Below are 20345 nucleotides of genomic sequence, written 5' to 3'. Positions count from 1 at the left end.
ATGTGCTGAAAGCTTACATCCACCTACATTTACCTTTTCCATATCTGTGATGATATTATGTTCAGACAGGTGTAGCACATCGATGTACCCAGTTTCTAAATCTTCTAAATAAAGAAGAAGCTCATCCACTTTGTTTTTTCATCCCCTGATATTCTGATGCAATATACAAACATTATTTTTCACTGTGCTTTTATGAGAATCTTATGACATACTAACATTATTGTTCATTGTACTTTTATGAGAATCTTGTGATGCTTTAACATCTCTAGTACCCGCCTATCTCAGCTTCTCATTAAGCTTAATTTCATTCAACATTAAATCATTCGACATTGATTTTAGCCTGAATAAGAACATACAAATAATTGTACAATAATAATTTTATAATAACTCTCTACTCCACTTCTTAATTCACATTTAAAAATCATGTACCTTAGTAGATGGGCTCAACACATCCAACTGAAAGAAGCTGACGCAAAAATTTTGCTCTTCAAGACAAACAGGTTCCAACTGTGCCAAAACTTTCTCAAGTACTTCATCAAACCGCTGGCGTTCAGCCTGATCTATCTCTATACACCACTGGTCACGTTCCATTCCAAGGAGTCCAACTGGGGCTGATGTTTTCCCTGGCCCAAAACTTTGAGCTTGCTGTTTCAACTTCCCTGTGATGTCTTGATTCGATCCACTGCCCTTACCTGAAACAAAAATATCTAACATAAATACTGCATTTATTTATTACTGAAGTAATAGGAGGTATACTTGTATTTGCTCCTTGGGCAAATTTTTCCATCCACTGATGGATGACAGTGCCACTCCTAAATATCACAGTGATGCCTTGCAGAGGATGAAATTTAGTTTCATTCATCCTGGTAGAACAGCCATTACAAGGCCTTATATGCTTCACTGTCACATTTCATACTGTTAAGCATACTTACATGTGGAATGGCATGAGAAAAATTACTTTCAAACAACCAATTATTGCCAAATAAGAGTGGTGTTGGAGATTGGAACAAATCCTTTATTTTCACACCCGTACTCCACAAGTCACCACAGAAGTATGTGAACAGTAGCTTCAAATGAGTATTCATTACACTCCTTTCTGTTCCATACATATGTGTTACATAGAAAGGCTCACTGCCTTCATATTTCTGTACATGCTCTAGAAGTTTTTAGGAATGTTTTGTGTAGAAACAATCTAAACCCCAAAAATGTCCCTAAACATGCTGTTCAGCTCTGTTCATCTACTGAAGTTTACCAAATACCTCTGTAACAGTACTGTACCAACCAAATAACCAGTAACAACTGCACATCTCATTACAGGCTTAATACCTTTTTTAGAAGTCTTCTACATCACTTAATATACTTTCATTTATTATGATGTGTAGGCTACTGCCATCATCAGATCAAAGCTTAGAACTTCTAGAACAAATTTCAGTGACAACTGCAAGAAAATGAATGCCAAAAAAACCTACAATCTAGGTGGCTTCATTCTCAAATATCCACAATGATCACTGACAACTGAGTAAAATAGCTATATATGTGAGCAGCAACCCCATGCAGAACAACATCTGCTAACCACATGTTAGAGTCCACAAATATTAGCATGGGGACAGAACCACCATCACTGGACACTCAAAATATGAAGGGCATTCATCTGGAGTTATGAGTTACATTGTGTGTTGGTACATGATGATGCCAGGGGACACACACATTGAACACCTTCTTGTTAATAGTGCATTTTCAGGCAGATGGTGGAGGTATCCTTATGTGGGGGCAGTGGTATGTCAGCAATCATCTCTTGGTGACAAAACATACAGAAACTTAAGGTTCTGTATCTGCATCCAATTACTCACCCACTTGAACCTTTATCACGACACTGCACTATCCCATCTCTTCCAAACTGTGTCAGAATAGCTTGAGGAACTCTCCACAGATATGGCGGTACTTGTGTGATCCCCCAGGTCATCTGCCCTCAATGTCACTAAGCACACAAATGTCACTGAGTGACTATTGTGCACCCTGAACCAATTTGCAACCAATCTTGTGGACTTAGGGCATTGGCTAAGCATTCATGGAACAATATTAGCCCCCACCCACAAATTTTACTGCCTCACACTATCCATGACATGATGTGTAACTATTTTCAACAGTGTGGGAATGTTTCCTACATACTACCATGTAGGTGTGTGTAAGTTCTAGGTTATTTGAAGGACCATATTTACAAGCTTTAAATAATTTAAGAGTAAAGGTACAAGTCGTCAAATAGTAGATGCATTGAGTCATCAACAGGCCCATAACCAAGGCTGAAAACGTCATTAGCTTTCGGACAAATCCTCATAAACTAGTAAAATTTAAGGATAACAGTTATACACATCTTCAGAGAACTACATCTCAGCCATTTCTGATATTTTTGTATACAATATATTTAGATGAGCGGGTGAATAGGTTCTCTGGAGGAAACAGTCTTTAGTGTGCAATAGTGAGAAGCCGAAAAATCATTGCAACCTGACCTGCCTGTCTCACTGGTTTTGTTTAACATGTAAGAGGCTGAAGCATCTATAGGGTGTATGAAAGAAGATATCTGCCAGAAGCAATTCGTAGTCTACTCAGCTAGCCTCCTACATCTACATCTATGTGCGTACACTGCAAATCACATTTGAGTGCCTGGCAGAGGGTTCATTGAACAACCTTCACAATTCTCTATTGTTCCAATACCGTATAGCGTGCAGAAAGACCGAACACCTATATCTTTCCGTACGAGCCCTGATTTCCCCCCTTTTTTTATCATGGTGATCATTTCTCCCTATGGAGGTAGGTGTCAACAAAATATTTTCGCATTCAGAAGAGAAAGCTGGTGATTGAAATTTTGTGAGAAGATTTTGTCACAACGAAAAATGCCTTTCCTTTTAGTAATGTCCAGACCAAAGCCTGTATCATTTCAGTGACACTCTCTCCCGTATTTTGCAAAAATACAAAATGTGCTGCCCTTCTTTGAACTTTTTCAATGTATTCCGTCAATCCTATTTGATAAGGATTCTCACACCATGCAGCAGTAGTCTAAAAGAGGATGAACAAGCATAGTGTAGGCAGTCTCCTTGGTAGATCTGTTACATTTTCTAAGTGTCCTGCCAATACAACACAGTCTTAGGTTAGCCTTCCCCACAACATTTTCTATGCATACCTTCCAATTTCAGGTGTTCATATTTGTAATTCCTAGGTATTTAGTTGAATTTCTGACCTTTAGATTTGACCAATTTATTGTGTAACCAAAGTTTAATGGATTCCGTTTAGCACTCATGTGGATGACTTCACACTTTTCATTATTTAGGATCAATTTCCAATTTTTGCACCATACAGATATCTTTTCTAAATCATTTTGCAACATGTTTTGATCTTCTAATGACTTTATTCGTTGATAAACAACAGCGTCATCTGCAAACAACCTAAGAGGGCTGCTCAGATTGTCGCCCAAATCGTTTATATCGATAAGGAACAGCAAAGGGCCTATAACACTACCTTGGGGAAAACAAGAGAAACCACTTCTGTTTTACTCGATAACTTTCCATCAATTACCTCAAACTGTGACCTTTCGGCCAGAAAATCACAAATCCACTCACACAACTGAGACAACATTCCATAAGCACGCAATTTCACCACAATCCACTTGTGTGGTACAGCGTCAAAAGCCTTCTCAAAATCCAGAAATACGGAATCAGTTTGAAATCCCTTGTCAATAGCACTCAACACTTCATGTGAATGAAGAGCTAGTTGTTTTTCACAGGAACGATGTTTTCTAAACCCATGTTGACTATGTGTCAATAGACCGTTTTCTTCAAGATTAATTCATAACGTTCGAACACAATATATGTTTCAAAATCATGCTGCATATCGACGTTAACAATATGGGCCTGTAATTTAGTGGATTGCTCCTATTACCTTTCTTGAATACTGGTGTGACCTGAGCAACTTTCCAGTCTTTGGGTACGGATCTTTCGTCGAGTGAACGGTTGTATACAATTGTTAAGTATGGAGCTATTGCATCCGCCTATTCTGAAATATTCTAAAATGAACCTAGTTGGTGCTCAGTATGGACTAGAAGGCTGGGTTTTATTAAGTGATTTAAGTTATCACTATCATGCAGTGACAGTATTGACTTTTTTTGCCACTGGTGCACTTTACATATGACCAGAATCTCTCTTCTACCATATTTTAAGACAATATTTCATTGTGGAAACTATTAAAAGCAAGAAGAGTATGTCCAAGAAGTGCACCCGAAAATGAAATTATATAAGTTGAAACCTGTTGTGCTCTAAGAAAAGAATGAATAGCATAGCTGTTGTGAAGAAATAAATATCTACATTTCAATAGTTTTCCGTTGTGGGCCCAGCAAACTATCTGCAGTGAAATGGATAAAATTAGAGAATTAAGTTTCATCTGAAGCACATATCTCCAGCAATCAGAGCCTCTACATGTTCTGGAATGGAGTGAAAAAAGAGAGCTTGGATACATTCATGAGGAATGAATCCTGACACAGTTTCTATGGGAGTCCATAAAACATCAACAGTGGTTATTAGAGGACTATCAAACAAATTGACAACCAAGTACATGCAAGCTGCTCAATGAGTGATATTCCATTTGAACATGGAGACTAGGGAAACTGAGGCACCCAAAACGCTACAAAGAGGGCTTGCATACTCCTTTTCGTTTTCTCACTGAAACACAGGGTCACTCATAAATGCCTCTACGGTATAAGAAGATGACTACGAAAAAACTAGACATATCAGTGTATAGTGCATCTCTTCAAGTTCTGATCAGTAATATGCGCATAATTGCACTAGGAAACAGGCATGTCAGAACATACAAACAAATCATCTACTCTGTATTATCACATCAAATCAGTTTATGGCTGCAGATAAGCAACCCAGTGAACAGATTTAAAAACCAGGCTGTTGCTGATTTCATGTCCATGACTTCAGTTAATTGCATGGATATACTGATATTTTCTGTATCATAAATGGTGCCCATACTGAGCACCTGTAATGTGAATTAGAAACTTGGAGAGATAATATGCCCAATGATATGCATCTGTTTTCTGTATGTCATGTAGTTTTCATGCACTACTCTCCTGAAAATCTAGTCCCGATTACATCATGAACGTAGAACTAAAACATTATTGGCCTGAAAATTTTAAAAAATGATTACTTTTAAATTACTAGCAACTTGCAATCCTTTTATTGGAATGATAGAACTACATTTGACTGTTTACTCAAAAATGTTGTCTCAAAGTGTTATGAAAAGAAAAAGTCACCTCAATATATGTTAATCTCTAAGCTGTAATTTGTCTTTCTTGTACCTACAAAAAAACCATCCACCAGCTCCTTTGAAAAATGTTTTTTCAGCACCAGAATTAGCTATTCTGCTGCTGTTAATATTTATATTAATTTGCAATATTTGAACACAAAATTTTCACCTCATGATAAATTTTATTTATAAGCTGCCATTTTATAGCACTTGTGCCATGGGTGCAAAAGTGTAATGTTCACAATTAATTGATAGATTAAGACAATAATACTCATCCCAATCACTCAGACTTACACTGAACTTTCTGCTACTCATGGAAAAGTAGCAACTGAATAGAATATTTTTTGTGCATGACATCCAAATCATATTAAAGATATAACGGAAATTTTATTTCCTTTTATCTGTGACAATGACAAATATTGCTATTATTCTTGGAGTTCACAAAGAAATTTATTCATTGTCTAAAGAATTATTTAGAATGACCTTGAAAATCTAATCTCTTTCAATTCAAATTTAATGTCATTATTTTCATAATGACCAAAGAGTACACAAGAAAAACTGTTCCATACTAATTATAATGAAAAACTTAACAAGTCATCTGAAAATAAATTACTCATCTGAATCAAGTGAACCACACAGAAAATATAATATGAGAGTGATTCTGTACCCTCAAAAGCACCATTACCTTTTCGTTCCCTCATTCCAGATATCTGTTGTTTTGCCTCTTCAAAAAATTGTTTAATATCTCTTTCATACAATTTGCTAAGGGAATTTGTATAAACTTTGCTTAAAGCTAAATAAGCTTTACGGTCCATGGCTTTGCACCAGTGCATTAATTCTGTATATACTTCAAGCTCTCGATGAACTGAATTGTGTTTTGGCAATAACAATTCATTTGCATGAAAACTCAGTGTTTGACCAATATCATTGCCCTGGCAAGAAAAAAAATCCTGTTAGTTTACCTGTTAAGAACACAGAGTATCAAAAAGTCAATCAAAATTTAAAATGATAATTAAACAATATCTACATATATGCTCCAAAAAACTTTATGAAGTACTTACTTGAATAATTTGAACTTTAGTTTATATCTCTAAATTTTTTACTATGTTAGAAATTATCCCAAGAATTTGTGTTTCCTATTGAGGTCCAGTGACAGCAAATCTGGATAGATATGTTAATGTGGAACTGACTTACCCTGGAAAAAAATTAGTTCCTATTTTGGCAACAAGGTGCAAATCTGGCACTGTACAGCACCTCATCGACATCTCTAATGCCCATATCGATCAAATTGTGTAAGCAGCAATTAACAATAAAATCTACAATATCCCTTTCTCATCTGTTTGATCTTTTCTTTCCATGTCCCATTCCTAATCCATTACATATGGAAACATTTCTGTACATCTTTCTTCCATTCACAGTGTCAGATTTGCATCTGATTGCCAAAATTGGAACTAATTTTTTTGCCAGCGTAAATCAGTTCTGGATTAATGGGTTACAATATCTGCCAAGTTTCAATGCCATATGATAATTACAGCCTGCACTGGACCTTTGTGAGTGGCTGGACTTTAATTATAACCACCCGGTAATTGCCCGAGTGGCTTGTCCATTGATACTGAGGACAATTATGCACCAGTGAATAGGGGTGGTACACCAAACAGTAATGAAAATGGCAAGGTTATCTCTGGGTTTAATCTGTATTATTTAGACTTGTTTATGTGTTAGTATTAATCAAGAACACCCACTGGTGGCCTACTCGTGTAACTTCCAGAGCCAAGTTGTCTGCCAGGACAATGCAGGTAACTGGCCAGTTGTGCCTGAGCAGAGAAGCAGAAGCAAAATGTAAAACTGCAAGGGCAGGGCCACATTTCAAGGGAAGGCCATGTATTGTCTGCGAGCAGTGTAAAGTTCATTTTTATAGTGACAAAACAGTGACCTGTTTTCTGAACTTCCACAAAGAAACCAATGTTTAATTCATCTGGACTCTCAAATTCCTACTGTTCCAGATATTTAATGCTACAAAATATATGCTTTAAAGATGACTAATATGTATTTTTATCGAACTTCTTTATTGTGAACCTTAAGTAACACAAATATAGCACTTAAAATATTATGTCTTCATTGGTTAACAATTCTGTCCATAAAGGGTTAACTGATGAGTGAACTGAAGCTTCTGACTAGTGTGCTCCATCAGGTTATCTATAGTGCTATCATGGGAAGCAATCAGGAAACAGATGAGGCAGTACTTACACTAAAGACACCAGATGGATATTGACACTGTGTGTTGTAATACACTTTTTGTGCCATAGAGAGAAGCAAATATGTTAAAGTTTATACAGGTTTGTTGATTATATTTGCAAAAAGTGCTTTATTGGACATCATGATTACATATGTATTATTAGATATGTAATTAATTCTCAAGCTGACAGTGACGCAAATGTGAGCATTCAGCTCTTTCCAGACAATTTTGTGGTTCCCGCTGTTATCCCGTCAGACATAATTTCTGCACTGTTTGCACATCAGAAGTCACTATTTTGCCACTGAATATTTTTCTGTTAATTCAGAACATCGTAGGCTGCTATTTTTCCATCGAATCTTTTTCTGTTGCTCTGGAACAATGAAGGTTTTCTTCAGAATCATTTTCTTTTGGTCTGAAACATCGCGAGTCATGTTTTACACATCCTCCAGTCTCTCTCACAACTTACACACTAATCTAATTGCACCAGCAATTCTGTAAGCATATTCATGAGCTTGTGCATGGAACCTTGCTTCAATCAGAAAAATTATCAATATGTTTATTCTGATTTTATAGCACTCAATGCCATTTTCATATCTCCTGCATTAATTGCATTGAAAGTCAATTAAAAATCAACTCTAAATTAAGTTTTTGGTTACCTTGTTACATTCCTTTAATTCTATCCTCACAGCTATACTAAGTATCGAATAAAAACACTGTGATTTTTGTACAGAAACATCAGAAATCACCCTTGGTTCTAGGGTTAAAAACTTTATATACATCTCAAAATGGAGATAGGCAGTTGTAGGTTTTTGAAAGAGCAGAGAACAAAAAACAATCAATTTGTAGCTTGTGTGTGGTGTCATCTGCCAAATGTGGAGGAACATCTAATCTCCACAATGAATTGTAAAAATGCCACAAAGATCATAATGATGAGGGGTCAAAAGATAAGGAAGCCAAAGTACGAAAAAGAAAGCAGGTACATAATTTCTGAAGATAACTGCATGCAAACATATTGAAAGAGAGATGAAATAACTTGGATACTGACCTTCTGAAGTTTTGAAAGAAGTACAGTGGAATCAAAGTCAATGTAGATAAGGTATATTATGAAAAATCAAACAGTGGAAAATCCAGGATGGAATAATGACAAAATTATGAAAAGTATAGACTGCTACTTATCATATAGTGCAGATGTAAGTCGCAGAAAGGAAGAAGAAAAATACTGCTAAAAAGTAAGCTTTCAGCCAAAAGGTCTTAAACACAACTCACACACACATGACTGGCAACCAAGGCCAGACTGCGAACAACAGAGCATGATGGGACAAGAAATATGGCATGCGGGGCTAACGAGGGGGCTAGGGTGGGCAGAGGGAGTGATACGGAGGTAGGGGTGGGTGATGGTAAAGTGCTGTTTGTGGGAGCATACAGGAGTGAGTAAGAGAGAAGGTAAGGCAGCTAGGTACAATTGGGAGGAAGGAGGGGGGAGGGGGGGTTGCTGAAAAGGAGAACAGTAAATAGACTGTGAATGTGCAGCTCGAATGGAAAGCTATGTAGTGCGGGTGTGGGAACAGGGGAGGGGATAGGTGGGTGAATGACAGTGACTAACAAAGGTTGAGGCCAGAAGCGTTACATGAATGGAGGTTATACTGCAGGGAGAGTTCCACCTGAACAGTTCAGAAACAGTGGTATTGGTGGGATGGATCCAGATGGCACACACGATGAAGCTGTCATGAAGTGAAGAACTTTGTGTTGGCAGTGTGCTCAGCATTTGGGTGGTCCAGCTGTTTCTTGGCCACTGTTTGTTGGTGGCCATGGCTGCAGATAGACAGCTTGTTGTTTGTCACAGCGATGTAGCATGAAGCACAGTAGCTGCAGCTTAGCTTGTAGATCACATGAATGGTTTCACAGGTAGCCCTGCCTTTGATGGGATAGGTGATGCTTGGGACCAAACTGGAGTAGGTGGTGGTGGAAGGGTATATGGGGCACATCTTGCATTTGGGTCCATTACAGGGATATGAACCATGAGCCAAGGGTTTGGGAGTAAGGGTTGAATAGGGATGGACAAGCATATAGTGTACGTTAAGCGGGCAACAGAATACTGCTGTTGGAGGGGTGGGAAGGATATGTCATAGAACATTTCTCATTTCAGGGCACAATGAGAGGTAATCAGAACCCTAATGGAGAACGTGATTCAGTTGCTTCAGTACTGGGTGGTACCGAGTCACAAGGGGAATGCTGCTCTGTGACCATACGGTGGGAATTTGGGAGGTGGGGGATAGCTGGAAAGGTAAGACACGGAAGGACTGTTTCTGTACAAGGTTGGGAGGATAATTACTGTCTGTGAAGGCCTCAGTTAGACTCTTGGCATATTACGAGAGGGGCTGCTTGTCACTATGGATGCAAGGGCCACGGATGGTTAGGCTGTATGGAAGGGACTTCTTGGTATGGAATGGATGGCCCCTGTTGAAGTGGAGGTATTGCTGGTGGTTGGTAAGTTTGATATGGACAGAGGTAGCCATCTTTGAGGAGAATGTCAACATCGAGGATGGTGGTTTGTTGGTTTGAGGAGAACCAAGTGGAGCATATGGCGGAGAAGTTGTTGAGGTTCTGGAGGAATGTGGACAGGGTGTCCTCACCCTCGATCCAGATCACAAAGATGTCATCAGTGAATCTGAACCAGGTGAGGGGTTTGGGATTCTAAATGGTCAGGAAGGATTTCTCAAGATAGCCCATGTGGGTGCAAATTACTATACCTCAGATTTGTTTTTAGGTGATGCCTTCAAAGGAGAAGTAATTGTGCATTAGTATATAGTTGGTCATGATGAGCAGGAAAGAGGTTGTAGGTTTGGAATCCGTCAGGCATTGGGAAAGGTAGTGTTCAATAGTGACAAGGCCATGGGCATTAGGGATTTTTATGTAAAAGGAGGTGTCATCAATAGTGATGAGCAGGGCACCATGTGGTAGAGGAACAGGAACTGTGGAGAGTCAGTGGAGAAAATGGTTGGTATCTTTCATATAGGAGGGTAGGTTGTGGATAATAGGCTGAAGCTGCTGGTCTACGAGACCAGAGGTTGTCTCAGTGGGGGCACAGTAGAGGGTCTGGGAGGGCCTTAGGATTTGAGAAGAGGCTAGAGATCCTGCTGGATATCTGGAATGGTGTTACTGTGGCAGGGTTTCTAGATGGATGAATCTGATAGCTGGTGGAGTCCTTCCAGCAGGCAATTGTCGTGGTTGAAAACCACAGTGGCAGAGCTTTTGTCAGCAGGTATGATTATAAGGATGGGCTCAGTTTTTAGTTAGTGGATTGCACTTCTTTCTGCAGAAGTAAAGTTACCTTGCATGTTGAAGGATTTGGGGAATTATGGTGAGACAAGGTTTGAGGTTAAGAAATTCTGAAAAGTTAAGAGGGGGAGATCTAGGGGCAGTGGGTGTGGATCATGGTTGGATGGAGGAGTGGATTGAGTCAGGCAGGCTTCAACATTGGCCTCTGGTTGAGTCTGATTGGTATGGTTGATGGTGAACAAGTGTTTCCACAGTAGGAAATGGGGGAAGGAGAGAAGGTCTTTAACAAGTCCAATTTGATTGAATTTTGGAGTGGGGCAAAAGGTAAGGCCTTTGGAAAGAACTGACACTTCTGTAGGAAGAGGCTTCTGGAGGAAAGGTTAATGACACTGTTTTGAGTCTGTTTAGGTTTTGGATTCTGTATGGTGGTAGGATGGATTTTTTGAGGGTGGGGGAAATGTAGTAGGTCTGCGAGGCAGGGTTAGTCAGCTATGAGGGGATATGTGGGGGGCTTGGATACTGGTGTAGACGTGGTGGATAGTGGCAGTCCAAGGCAAGAGTAGGATGTGAACAGGTTAGAATTATTATTATTATTTTAAGAGGAGGTATTGCAAGGTGGTTTGGGCCTGATTTACATGGTTCTGCAGGGCTATGTTGGTGAGGGTTAAGGACTAGTGGAATCTGAACAGATCGAGGTCATTGGTGAAGGGAGGGATTGCAGCTGGAAATAGATAATTTGATATTATCTACAAACTTCCCTCCTATATGATAGACAACAACAATTTCCTCCACCGAATCTCCAGAGTTCCTGTTCCTTTACCACATGCTGTCCTGCTCATCATTATTGATGCCAACACCTTTAAATTAACATCCCTAATGCCCATGGCCTTGGCACTATTGAACATTACCTTTCTCAATGCCTGACGGATTCCAAACCAACAACCTCCTTCCTGCTCACCATGTCCAACTATATCCTAATGCACAATTACTTCTCCTTTGAAGACATCACCTAAAAACAAATCTGAGGTACAGAATATTGCAACCACATGGCTACATCCTATGCTAACATATTCAACATACTCATTGGCCATCTCGAGGAATCCTTCTTAACCACCTACAATACCAAACTCCTCACCTGGTTCAGATTCACTGATGACATCTTTGTGATCTGGATTGAGGGTGAGGACACCCTGTCCACATTCCTCCAGAACCTCAACAGCTTCTCCCCCATATGCTCAACTTGGTTCTCCTCAAACCAGCAAGCCACCTTCCTCGATGTTGATGTCCACCTCAAAGATGGCTACATCCAGTACCTCTGTCCACATCAAGCCTGCCAACCACCAGCAATACCTCCACTTCAACAGCTGCCACCCATTCCATACCAAGAAGTCTCTTCCATACAGCCTAGCCATCCGTGGCCGTTGCATCCATAGTGACAAACAGCCCCTCTCGAAATATACCAAGAGTCTAACTGAGGCCTTCACAGATGGTTATTACCCTCCCAACCTTGTACAGATACAGATCTCCTATGTCTTATCTTCCCAGACACTCACTACCCCCAACGACTTCTCATCTAGCCACAGAGGAGCATTCCACTCGTGACTCAGTTCCATCAGGACTTGAGAAACTGAATCACATTCTCCACCAGGGTTTCGACCACCTTTCATTGTGCTCCGAAATGAGAAATATTCTACGACCTATCATTCCCACCCCTCCAACAGCAGTATTCCGCTGACCACTGAACTTGCTCAAATATCCTTGTCTATTTATACTGAACCCTTACTCCCGAACCCTTGCATCATGGGTTATATCCCTGTAATAGACCTAGGTGCACGACCTGTCCCATACATCCTTCGACCACCAGCTACTCCAGTCCAGTCATGTGATCTACAAACTAAGCTGCAACCATTGTGCTACATTCTATGTGGGTATGACAACTCACAAGCTGTCTATCTGCATCCATGGGTACCAACAAATTGTGGCCAAGAAACAGCTGGAAAACCCAGTTGCTGAGCATGCTGCCCAACACAACATTCTTAATTTCAATGACTGCTTCACAGCCAGTGCCATCTGGATCGTTCCTACCAACACCAACTTTTCTGAACTGCTGGGGTGCGAACTGTCCCAGTAACATATCCTACGTTCCCATAACCTTCCTGGCCTCACCCACCTATCCTCTTCACTGTTCCCACTCTGGCAATAAACAGCCTTCTATTTCACCTGTGCACCCACAGTCTTTTCACTTCTCTCCTTCTCCACTGCCTCATCAAGCCCCACCTGCCCTCTGTCTAACATCCCGACTGTACGAGTACCTAGCTGCCCTACCATCTCCCCTCCTCGTCCCTGTATGCTCCCACAAGGAGCACTTTACCACCCTCCATTCCTACCCTGCTATCCTCCCCTCCCTGCCTCAGCCTCCTCTTTACCTCCACCACCCAGATTGATTCTCTCGTCATGATCTGTTGCTGCATGCAGTCTGACCTTGGCGGTCAGAGACAGTGGTCTTGTGTGTATGAATTGTGTCTGCATGAATATATATAAATGTGTGTGTGTGTGTGTGTGTGTGTGTGTGTCTCTAATTCAGAAAAGAGACTTTTCGCCAAAAGCTTACTTGTCTAGCAGTCTTTTTGTTGTGCAACTCAACATCTCCACAATGTGTAGCAAATTATCCTTTTCATAATAAGGTATATTATGTATTTACACTGTTTATAAAATATTTACTGTTGTAGCATTATTAATTTGTGAATACCTTTTAGGTCTACAATGATTTTTGGTAATGAAGAATTAGCTGACAATATACATACTAACTTACTGGGAACATATAAAGAGCAGCAGAATTCTTTTAGTAATATTATTCTGGAGAGTAATACTACTAGAATAGTACTACTATTCTGAAATTCTTTCGCTTTCGACTTAACTGGAGCAAATCTGAGAAGCCAGTTGAAATGACACAAAAGCTCTACCTCTAGAAAACTTAAGTGCTTGCAATGGACCAAGGGATTCAGAGCAGATGAGCAACATTTTACCATGATGATTTGCCCTAGTGCCTTCATTACTGCCTGTAACTCTGATTAATAAACTGAGAATTTTCATGGTAAGGGGACTCCTGATATCACAATGGAAAAGGGTGGTGCAGTATATATTATACCCCACTGTTTGGAGCCATTAGTATAAATACAGTGTATATTTACTGCAAAATAGTACTGAAATACTTCATAAAAAGGCTTGCTGAAAATCACATTGTGGATGTTGTAATGTTAACTGCAATAGCAACCAAAGTGAGACTTAAAATGCTTCCCTGTAGTACACAACTCCATAGCCAATCACTGCTCTCCGAGGAATAATAATCGGGACATGTTACAGAAAACCTTTTTTTTTTGTGTAAAAGTCACATGATTATTTGCCACTAAGTGATATTGTTGGCTTCTTCTCAGCAGAAAAATAATCTAATAAGGTAGAAAAATAATCTAATAAGGTTTTGCTTGAGTAGGAAAGTCCCCTGGATCATTTCAGGTTAAAGTGTGTGAGGAAAGATTATGGTTTAACATCCTGTTGATGACAAAATCATTACAGATAGAGAGCAAGCATGGCTAGGTTTATGGGTGGACAGGAAAATTGGTTGCATCTTTGAACCATTTTGGCATTTGCTAGAGATATAGATAATCACCATGTAACATAAATTAGATTGTCAGATTCAAAACTCATCAGTCCTCAGTCAGTTACCTACCTCTGAGAAGAAAAAACCTGATACTGCCTGTCTGTGGACAATACATTGTATAAGTACTCCATCATTGACTCGGTTACCTCTCTGAGTACAGTAGTGACAGCATCTGTTTTCTTTACTAACATTCACTAATAGCACTTTTTTGTTTTCAGAGAACCTTCTGATTAACTCTCACTCTTGAAACTGGTGTGGAATGATAAGTATTACTCAAGCATTCAAGCTATGATCTCCTCATTAGTAATGCTATAAATCCCACTTCTTATGGATCTGTATGGTGTGAGGCATTCTGTAGATTGACTGTACTTAAACTTTTGTAACATTGCCAATCTGATTGTAACCGCTGACATGCATTCACATTTCCACTAAAAAACAAAGGGCATTCTAAGATTACTTGAAATCCTGCACTTAACCTTGCTGTTCAAACTCTGATAGGTGCTATCACATCCTATTTGTCCTGCAGGGAATCCATAAAATTACCTACCTACAATGATGAGCCGAAACATTTTGACTACCTGCTTAATAGTTCATTTGTCAATCTTTGTAATGAAATAAATCGCTGGTTCTGGGTATCACAGATCTGACAGTTTGTTGGTAGTTTTGTAGAGGTATGAGGCGTTAGAAATCTTCGCGCAGGTCATGAATATCATTTAAATAATGGGCCACTGATTTGCATACGTGGTGATGGCACCTGACAGTGACCAAGATGGGTTCCATAGGATTTAATCAGGTGAATTCGGCCACTGAGACATCAACATGAGTTCACTATAATGCTCCTCAAACCACTGTTGCTCAGTTCTGGCCTTGAGACATGGACAATTATACTGCTGAAAGATGACAGTACCATCGAGGAAGATGCAGGTGGTTCGCAGCTGTCAGCGTGCCATCAATTACTCCCACAGGTCCCATGAAAGTGCAGGAGAATGTCTCCCACAGCAAAATACTCCTCCCACCAGCCTGCATCCGTGGGGCACTGCACGCTTTGAGTTGCCATTCACCTCGATGACGGCATCTGTGGAGACAACCTTTGATCTAGTGTAGTAAAAGTGTGATTCACCCAAAGAGCCGACACATTTCCACTGATCCATGGTTGAAACCTGACGATCCTGTGCCTGCTGCAGTCATAATTGATGTTGTCACTGGGTCAACATAAGAACATGAGGGGTGGTCTGCTGCACAGCTCCATATTCAACAATAGGCGATGAACGGTGTGCTCCGAAATACTTGTGCGTGCACAAAAATTGTGATCTTTCGGCAGAGATGCCACAGATCACCATTTAGTGCCTAGTGATAGTTTCACCGTCCTCCTCCTCCTTTCTGTAGGTGCTCACAATAGTAGCACACAAGCATTCAACCAGCTTCACCATTTTTGATATACTTATTCACAGGCTCTGCATAATAATAATCTGCTCTTTGTCAGAGTCACTTATCTCAATGAATTTCCCCATCTGTGGCCCATATCTTAGCTAGGGTGATCCCCTGTCCATGTCTGCTCTGCTTACATACTTTCGTTACCCTGTCATGTGCCTGCACAGCCACCAGGGGTATCCACCATCATGGTGGGCAGTGGTCATAATGTTTTGACTCATCAGTGTACTAGGGGCTGTCCTGTCTGGAAGGTGAGGCCATGTGAGAATGTCACAACTGAACAAAGCCTGTGAAAGACAAAAGTAAGTGAATGTCATTGAAGGACCTGTTGCAGCACATTGCTTTCCTGATGACCAGGACAACTACAGATTCTGACAGTAACTGCTTTTCAGTATCTCAGACACTGATCCTGGTTGAATGAGAGTCCCACTGCACACTTTATTCACTGATATCTACTAAAGAGGAAAACTATGATTTGAGAGGGAAGGTTACTCATGAATTCCTTGCAAGCCTTACAATTGAGAGGTTCATTCTGAGGAAAATAAACAGTGCCCATGCAGCTGTGAGGTGTGTATCTAAAAGGGATGGTAGAAACTTCACATTTAGCCACTCAGTTCCTCCTTCCATAATGTCTCTCCCAGCGACACATGAAAATCCGTAATACTCAGGTGTGAGTTGTGTATTCCACCATGTTTTACCTTTTTTTGTTTGCTGTAATGGTGAGGCAAATATAGTAGGTGGAGAAACAAAAGGACATCATGGGTTTTTTTCTCTTTTGTATATACGAAGGTTACTGTTATCAATTTGTTAGTATCAGAAGTTGGTCTTTCACGTGTGGATCATCTCAGTTCTTGCCTCAAAATTTCCAAATTTCTCCAGAAGCCAAACTGCTCTTCTTCGAGGTCAGCTTATACTAGTTTTCTTTTTCTTCTGTAAGTAATTGGTGTCAGTATTTTGCAAGTATGACATATATTGCCACACCTTTCATGGGAAAATGCTCTACGAACATAATTATCATGGTACAATACACAATCCACAGTTGTATGTCACAGCTTTACTTCCACCATTAACTTCCTTCTATTTTCCAAACTATACAGATGTTCTCCTGCATACTTTTCAGGAGTAGCACTCCTGGAATAAAGGATACTGATGAGAAATGACTTAGGTAAAGCCTAGAGAATTGGAGAGTAGAAGAGAGGTACTGGCATACATAAAGCTATGAACACAGCTTTTAAACCATGTTTGTATAGTTCAATCAATAGAAAATTTGCCTGTGAAAGACAAACATTCCAGTTTTTAGTCCCAGTCCTGGTCTAGCACAATGCATTAATCTGCCAGAAAGTTTCAAGTGAAATGAGGATGGCTGGACAGTATTTTGAATCCATCTGTCCTTGATGTTTACTTTTTTGGAAGAAATGGTACATGGGTAATTACATATAGATCACTTACTTTTCTTATTTACTCTGTAGTCTTATGGGAGCTAATAACATTAGATATTGATCATTTAGAACATAAAGATGGAAATTTAACAACAGCATTCTTGAAGTACATAATTACCTCTAAATGTTCATGTGAACACCTACAGAATCAGTTTGTGTTGAAGAATTAACTTCAGGAATTGGCTTCTCAAATATGCACGAGTTGTGGGACCATACATTTGGCAGCTGAAGAAATACATTGGATTTGGTATATAAGCTCTCACTCTTAAGAGGATAACTGTAGCCTTAATGTACTCTGGCAACATGTGTAGAAAGTATGCAAGAAGAAAGCTGTTTCTGTCAACACTACATTACTTCTCTTCATGGCATTTTCTCCATAAATTTCTCCTGTATGTTCCCACTTCAACTGGAGTTTTGTAATGATGATTTAGTGTGCTGGCCATCTTGGTTTTCAGTGTCCATACTGAAATAGTTATGACATCAACATGGCTAAAAAGGATATAAATTAAATATTTCCATTGTAGCATGTAGCCTAAATTACAGCTCTCTCTCTCTCTCTCTCTCTCTCTCTCTCTCAAACTCACACTTGATTAAAACAAGTACTTAAGTCTTAACAATAAAATAGAAGGACAGGGTGATAGATAGTAGTATAAAATACTTAAGTAAAAGTACCAACAGAACTCTGCAACACACAAAAAGTTCCAACCTAAATTTTGAAGCTGTAGTTCAAAGGAAGGAAAGAAGATTAGCATATAATATCCAATCAACATCGAAGTCAGATGGAGCACAAGTTTGGAATGTTTGAAGAATAAGAAAGGAAATTGTCCATGCCCTTTCACAGGAACCTTCCCAACATTTTCCTGTGGAATTCACGGAAAACCTAAATCAGGATAGTCAAAAGTGGATTTCAACTGTCGTCCTCCCAAATGCAATTTCAGTGTCCTAACCACTTCGTCACGTCACTCAGTAAGTTTTAGTCCACACAATACACAACACAGCATGTTAAAATCACCCACCACCCACCTCATCATTTGCTGAAGTACAGGACAAGCGCTCGATCAAATTTACAGTTGTTCTCTGGTCACAACGCAACACAATGTTGTGGTGCTGTACACTGAAATAAGAATGCCCCAAGAACCATGAATAGGTGTGTCCTATTGCTGCAGTAGAAAGCTATGGGTCAGAAGGAAATGACCTATACAGAGCTGTATCAATGCACTATGATATGAAGGAAGAATGTTAGAGCCAATGTCTCGTGGAACTCACCAATTATTTTCCAGTTTTAACTAGAAATAATGATACTATAAACTGACAATTTAATTAAAATAATACTCTGTAGAAAACAGTGAAAACACTCAATTTTTTTCCCACAGCAGCCATGTTGCTTGAGGTGTGGGTGAGCAGCTTCCCAAACCAATAAAAAGATATACAGGGATTGGACAAAATCATAGAAATGCAATACATTACCATGCCTAATATGGTGTAAGAAACTCACTGGCATTCAAAACCATTTCCATTCACCTCAGAATAGATAAATACAGTTCTTGAATGGTTTTCAAGAGAATCTTACACCATTATTCCTGCAAAATAGTGCCAAGTTCAGGTAACAATGATGGAGATGGATAGCAATTGCAAAACACTCTCTCTAAAGTAAATCATGACAACTCACCGATAATGAGATCAGATAATTATGGTGGCCAGGGGAGATGCGACAATTCATCTTTGAGCTCAGAAAACAAATCCTGGAAAATGCGAGCTCTGTGAACAGGGGACATGTCATCTTGGAATACATCATCATCATCATTGGGAAACAAACACTGTGTCATGGGATGGAGCTGATCAGTCAAAATGCTCACATAATCCTTAGCACTAACACAACCTTGCTGGACAACTATGGGACCCATCGAATATTACAGTATGGCTGCCCAAAGCATCATCGAACCCACACCATGTTTCACTCTCGGAATGTAAACTACGTCAGAAGTTGGAAACAATGTGAAACAAGATTCATCCTACCAAATGTCTTTCTTCCATTGCTCCATAGCTCAGGTTTTATGAGGTCCACAATTTTACAAAAATTTGCATCACTGATGAGTGGCTTTGGAATTCAGCTTGCCCTGCAGTTCCATGCATATGGAGCTCCTTTCATGTTGTTTTGGTGCTGTCGGGTTTTGTGACTGTGACATTCAGTTCTGCAGTGACTTTTGCAGCTGTTGTTCTCTTATATTTTGTTACAGTCCTCTTCAATGACTGCCTGTCATGATCACTGTGATTTAGCATATGTTTACTGCTTTCCCTGTGGGTGATTCCATATTAATTCAGCACAGATAAATGTTTTCAACCTGATCATCCCAGATTTCTTTCAAATTTGGTGCACACAATGATCCAGATGAGAGATGGAAAACTACCAATTTGCAGAGATTTATGCCTTCGGTGAAGAAAGTAGCAGATTAAGTCGATGTTTTCACTAATGCTTAGTTAATAAGTAATACAAAATGAAAACTCCAACAAAGCCAGTTCCAAGCCCTGATGAAAAAGGAGAGGAGGAGGAGGAGGAGTAACACATTGTTAAAAAAAACTTTGGTTCACTTGACCCATGTGACAGCACCTTGTAAGCATTCCTTGCCATGATGACAGTGAAGACTTCAATGGCAACGAAGGCAGAGAGGAAAATTATCAGAACGGCAGAACTGGCAAAAGAGGCAGCCTTTTATATAAAAGCACAAGACTACAGTGTTTGTTCCCACAGTGAGTGGCTACAAAAGGTGCCTCTACCACATGTTAGTGATGGCCTCATTTATAATTCTAAGTTAAATACTTGAATGTTAATCATGGAAAGGTTCACCCATCTTTCCTCAAACTAAACTTTAATCTAAGGCACGACGGTAAAAAATTTCAAAAGGAAAACTATTCTAGGAAGTAACCAATCTTCCATCACCAGTCATGGCGGTGCAGCTAGTCCTTTGGATTGTGGAGAGCCTAGAACATCACATAAGGAAGAGTC

At 39.7% G+C, this 20345-nt stretch overlaps 1 protein-coding gene across 4 annotated transcripts in view; it reads right to left on the bottom strand.

Annotated features, from left to right (window-relative positions):
• The window catches only part of LOC124555302 (exocyst complex component 1), a 277770-nt gene that overhangs the window by 80671 nt on the left and 176754 nt on the right, over window positions 1-20345 (bottom strand). For all 4 annotated transcript variants that reach the window (XR_006968531.1, XM_047129176.1, XM_047129177.1 and 1 more), the window contains 2 exons: window positions 5984-6230; window positions 430-692 (listed from right to left, as the gene is read on the bottom strand). Coding sequence is in view for 3 of the 4 variants with exons in the window: in XM_047129176.1 (XP_046985132.1) it covers window positions 430-692; window positions 5984-6230 (510 nt within the window). In the remaining variant the exon portion in view is untranslated. The remainder of the gene's footprint in view (window positions 1-429; window positions 693-5983; window positions 6231-20345) is intronic.

The sequence above is a fragment of the Schistocerca americana genome, chromosome X (genome assembly GCF_021461395.2).
Source record: "Schistocerca americana isolate TAMUIC-IGC-003095 chromosome X, iqSchAmer2.1, whole genome shotgun sequence".
Lineage (NCBI taxonomy): Eukaryota > Metazoa > Arthropoda > Insecta > Orthoptera > Acrididae > Schistocerca > Schistocerca americana.
The sequence above is the reverse complement of the archived record's forward strand: the minus strand, read 5'-3'. Positions and strand labels throughout refer to the sequence as shown.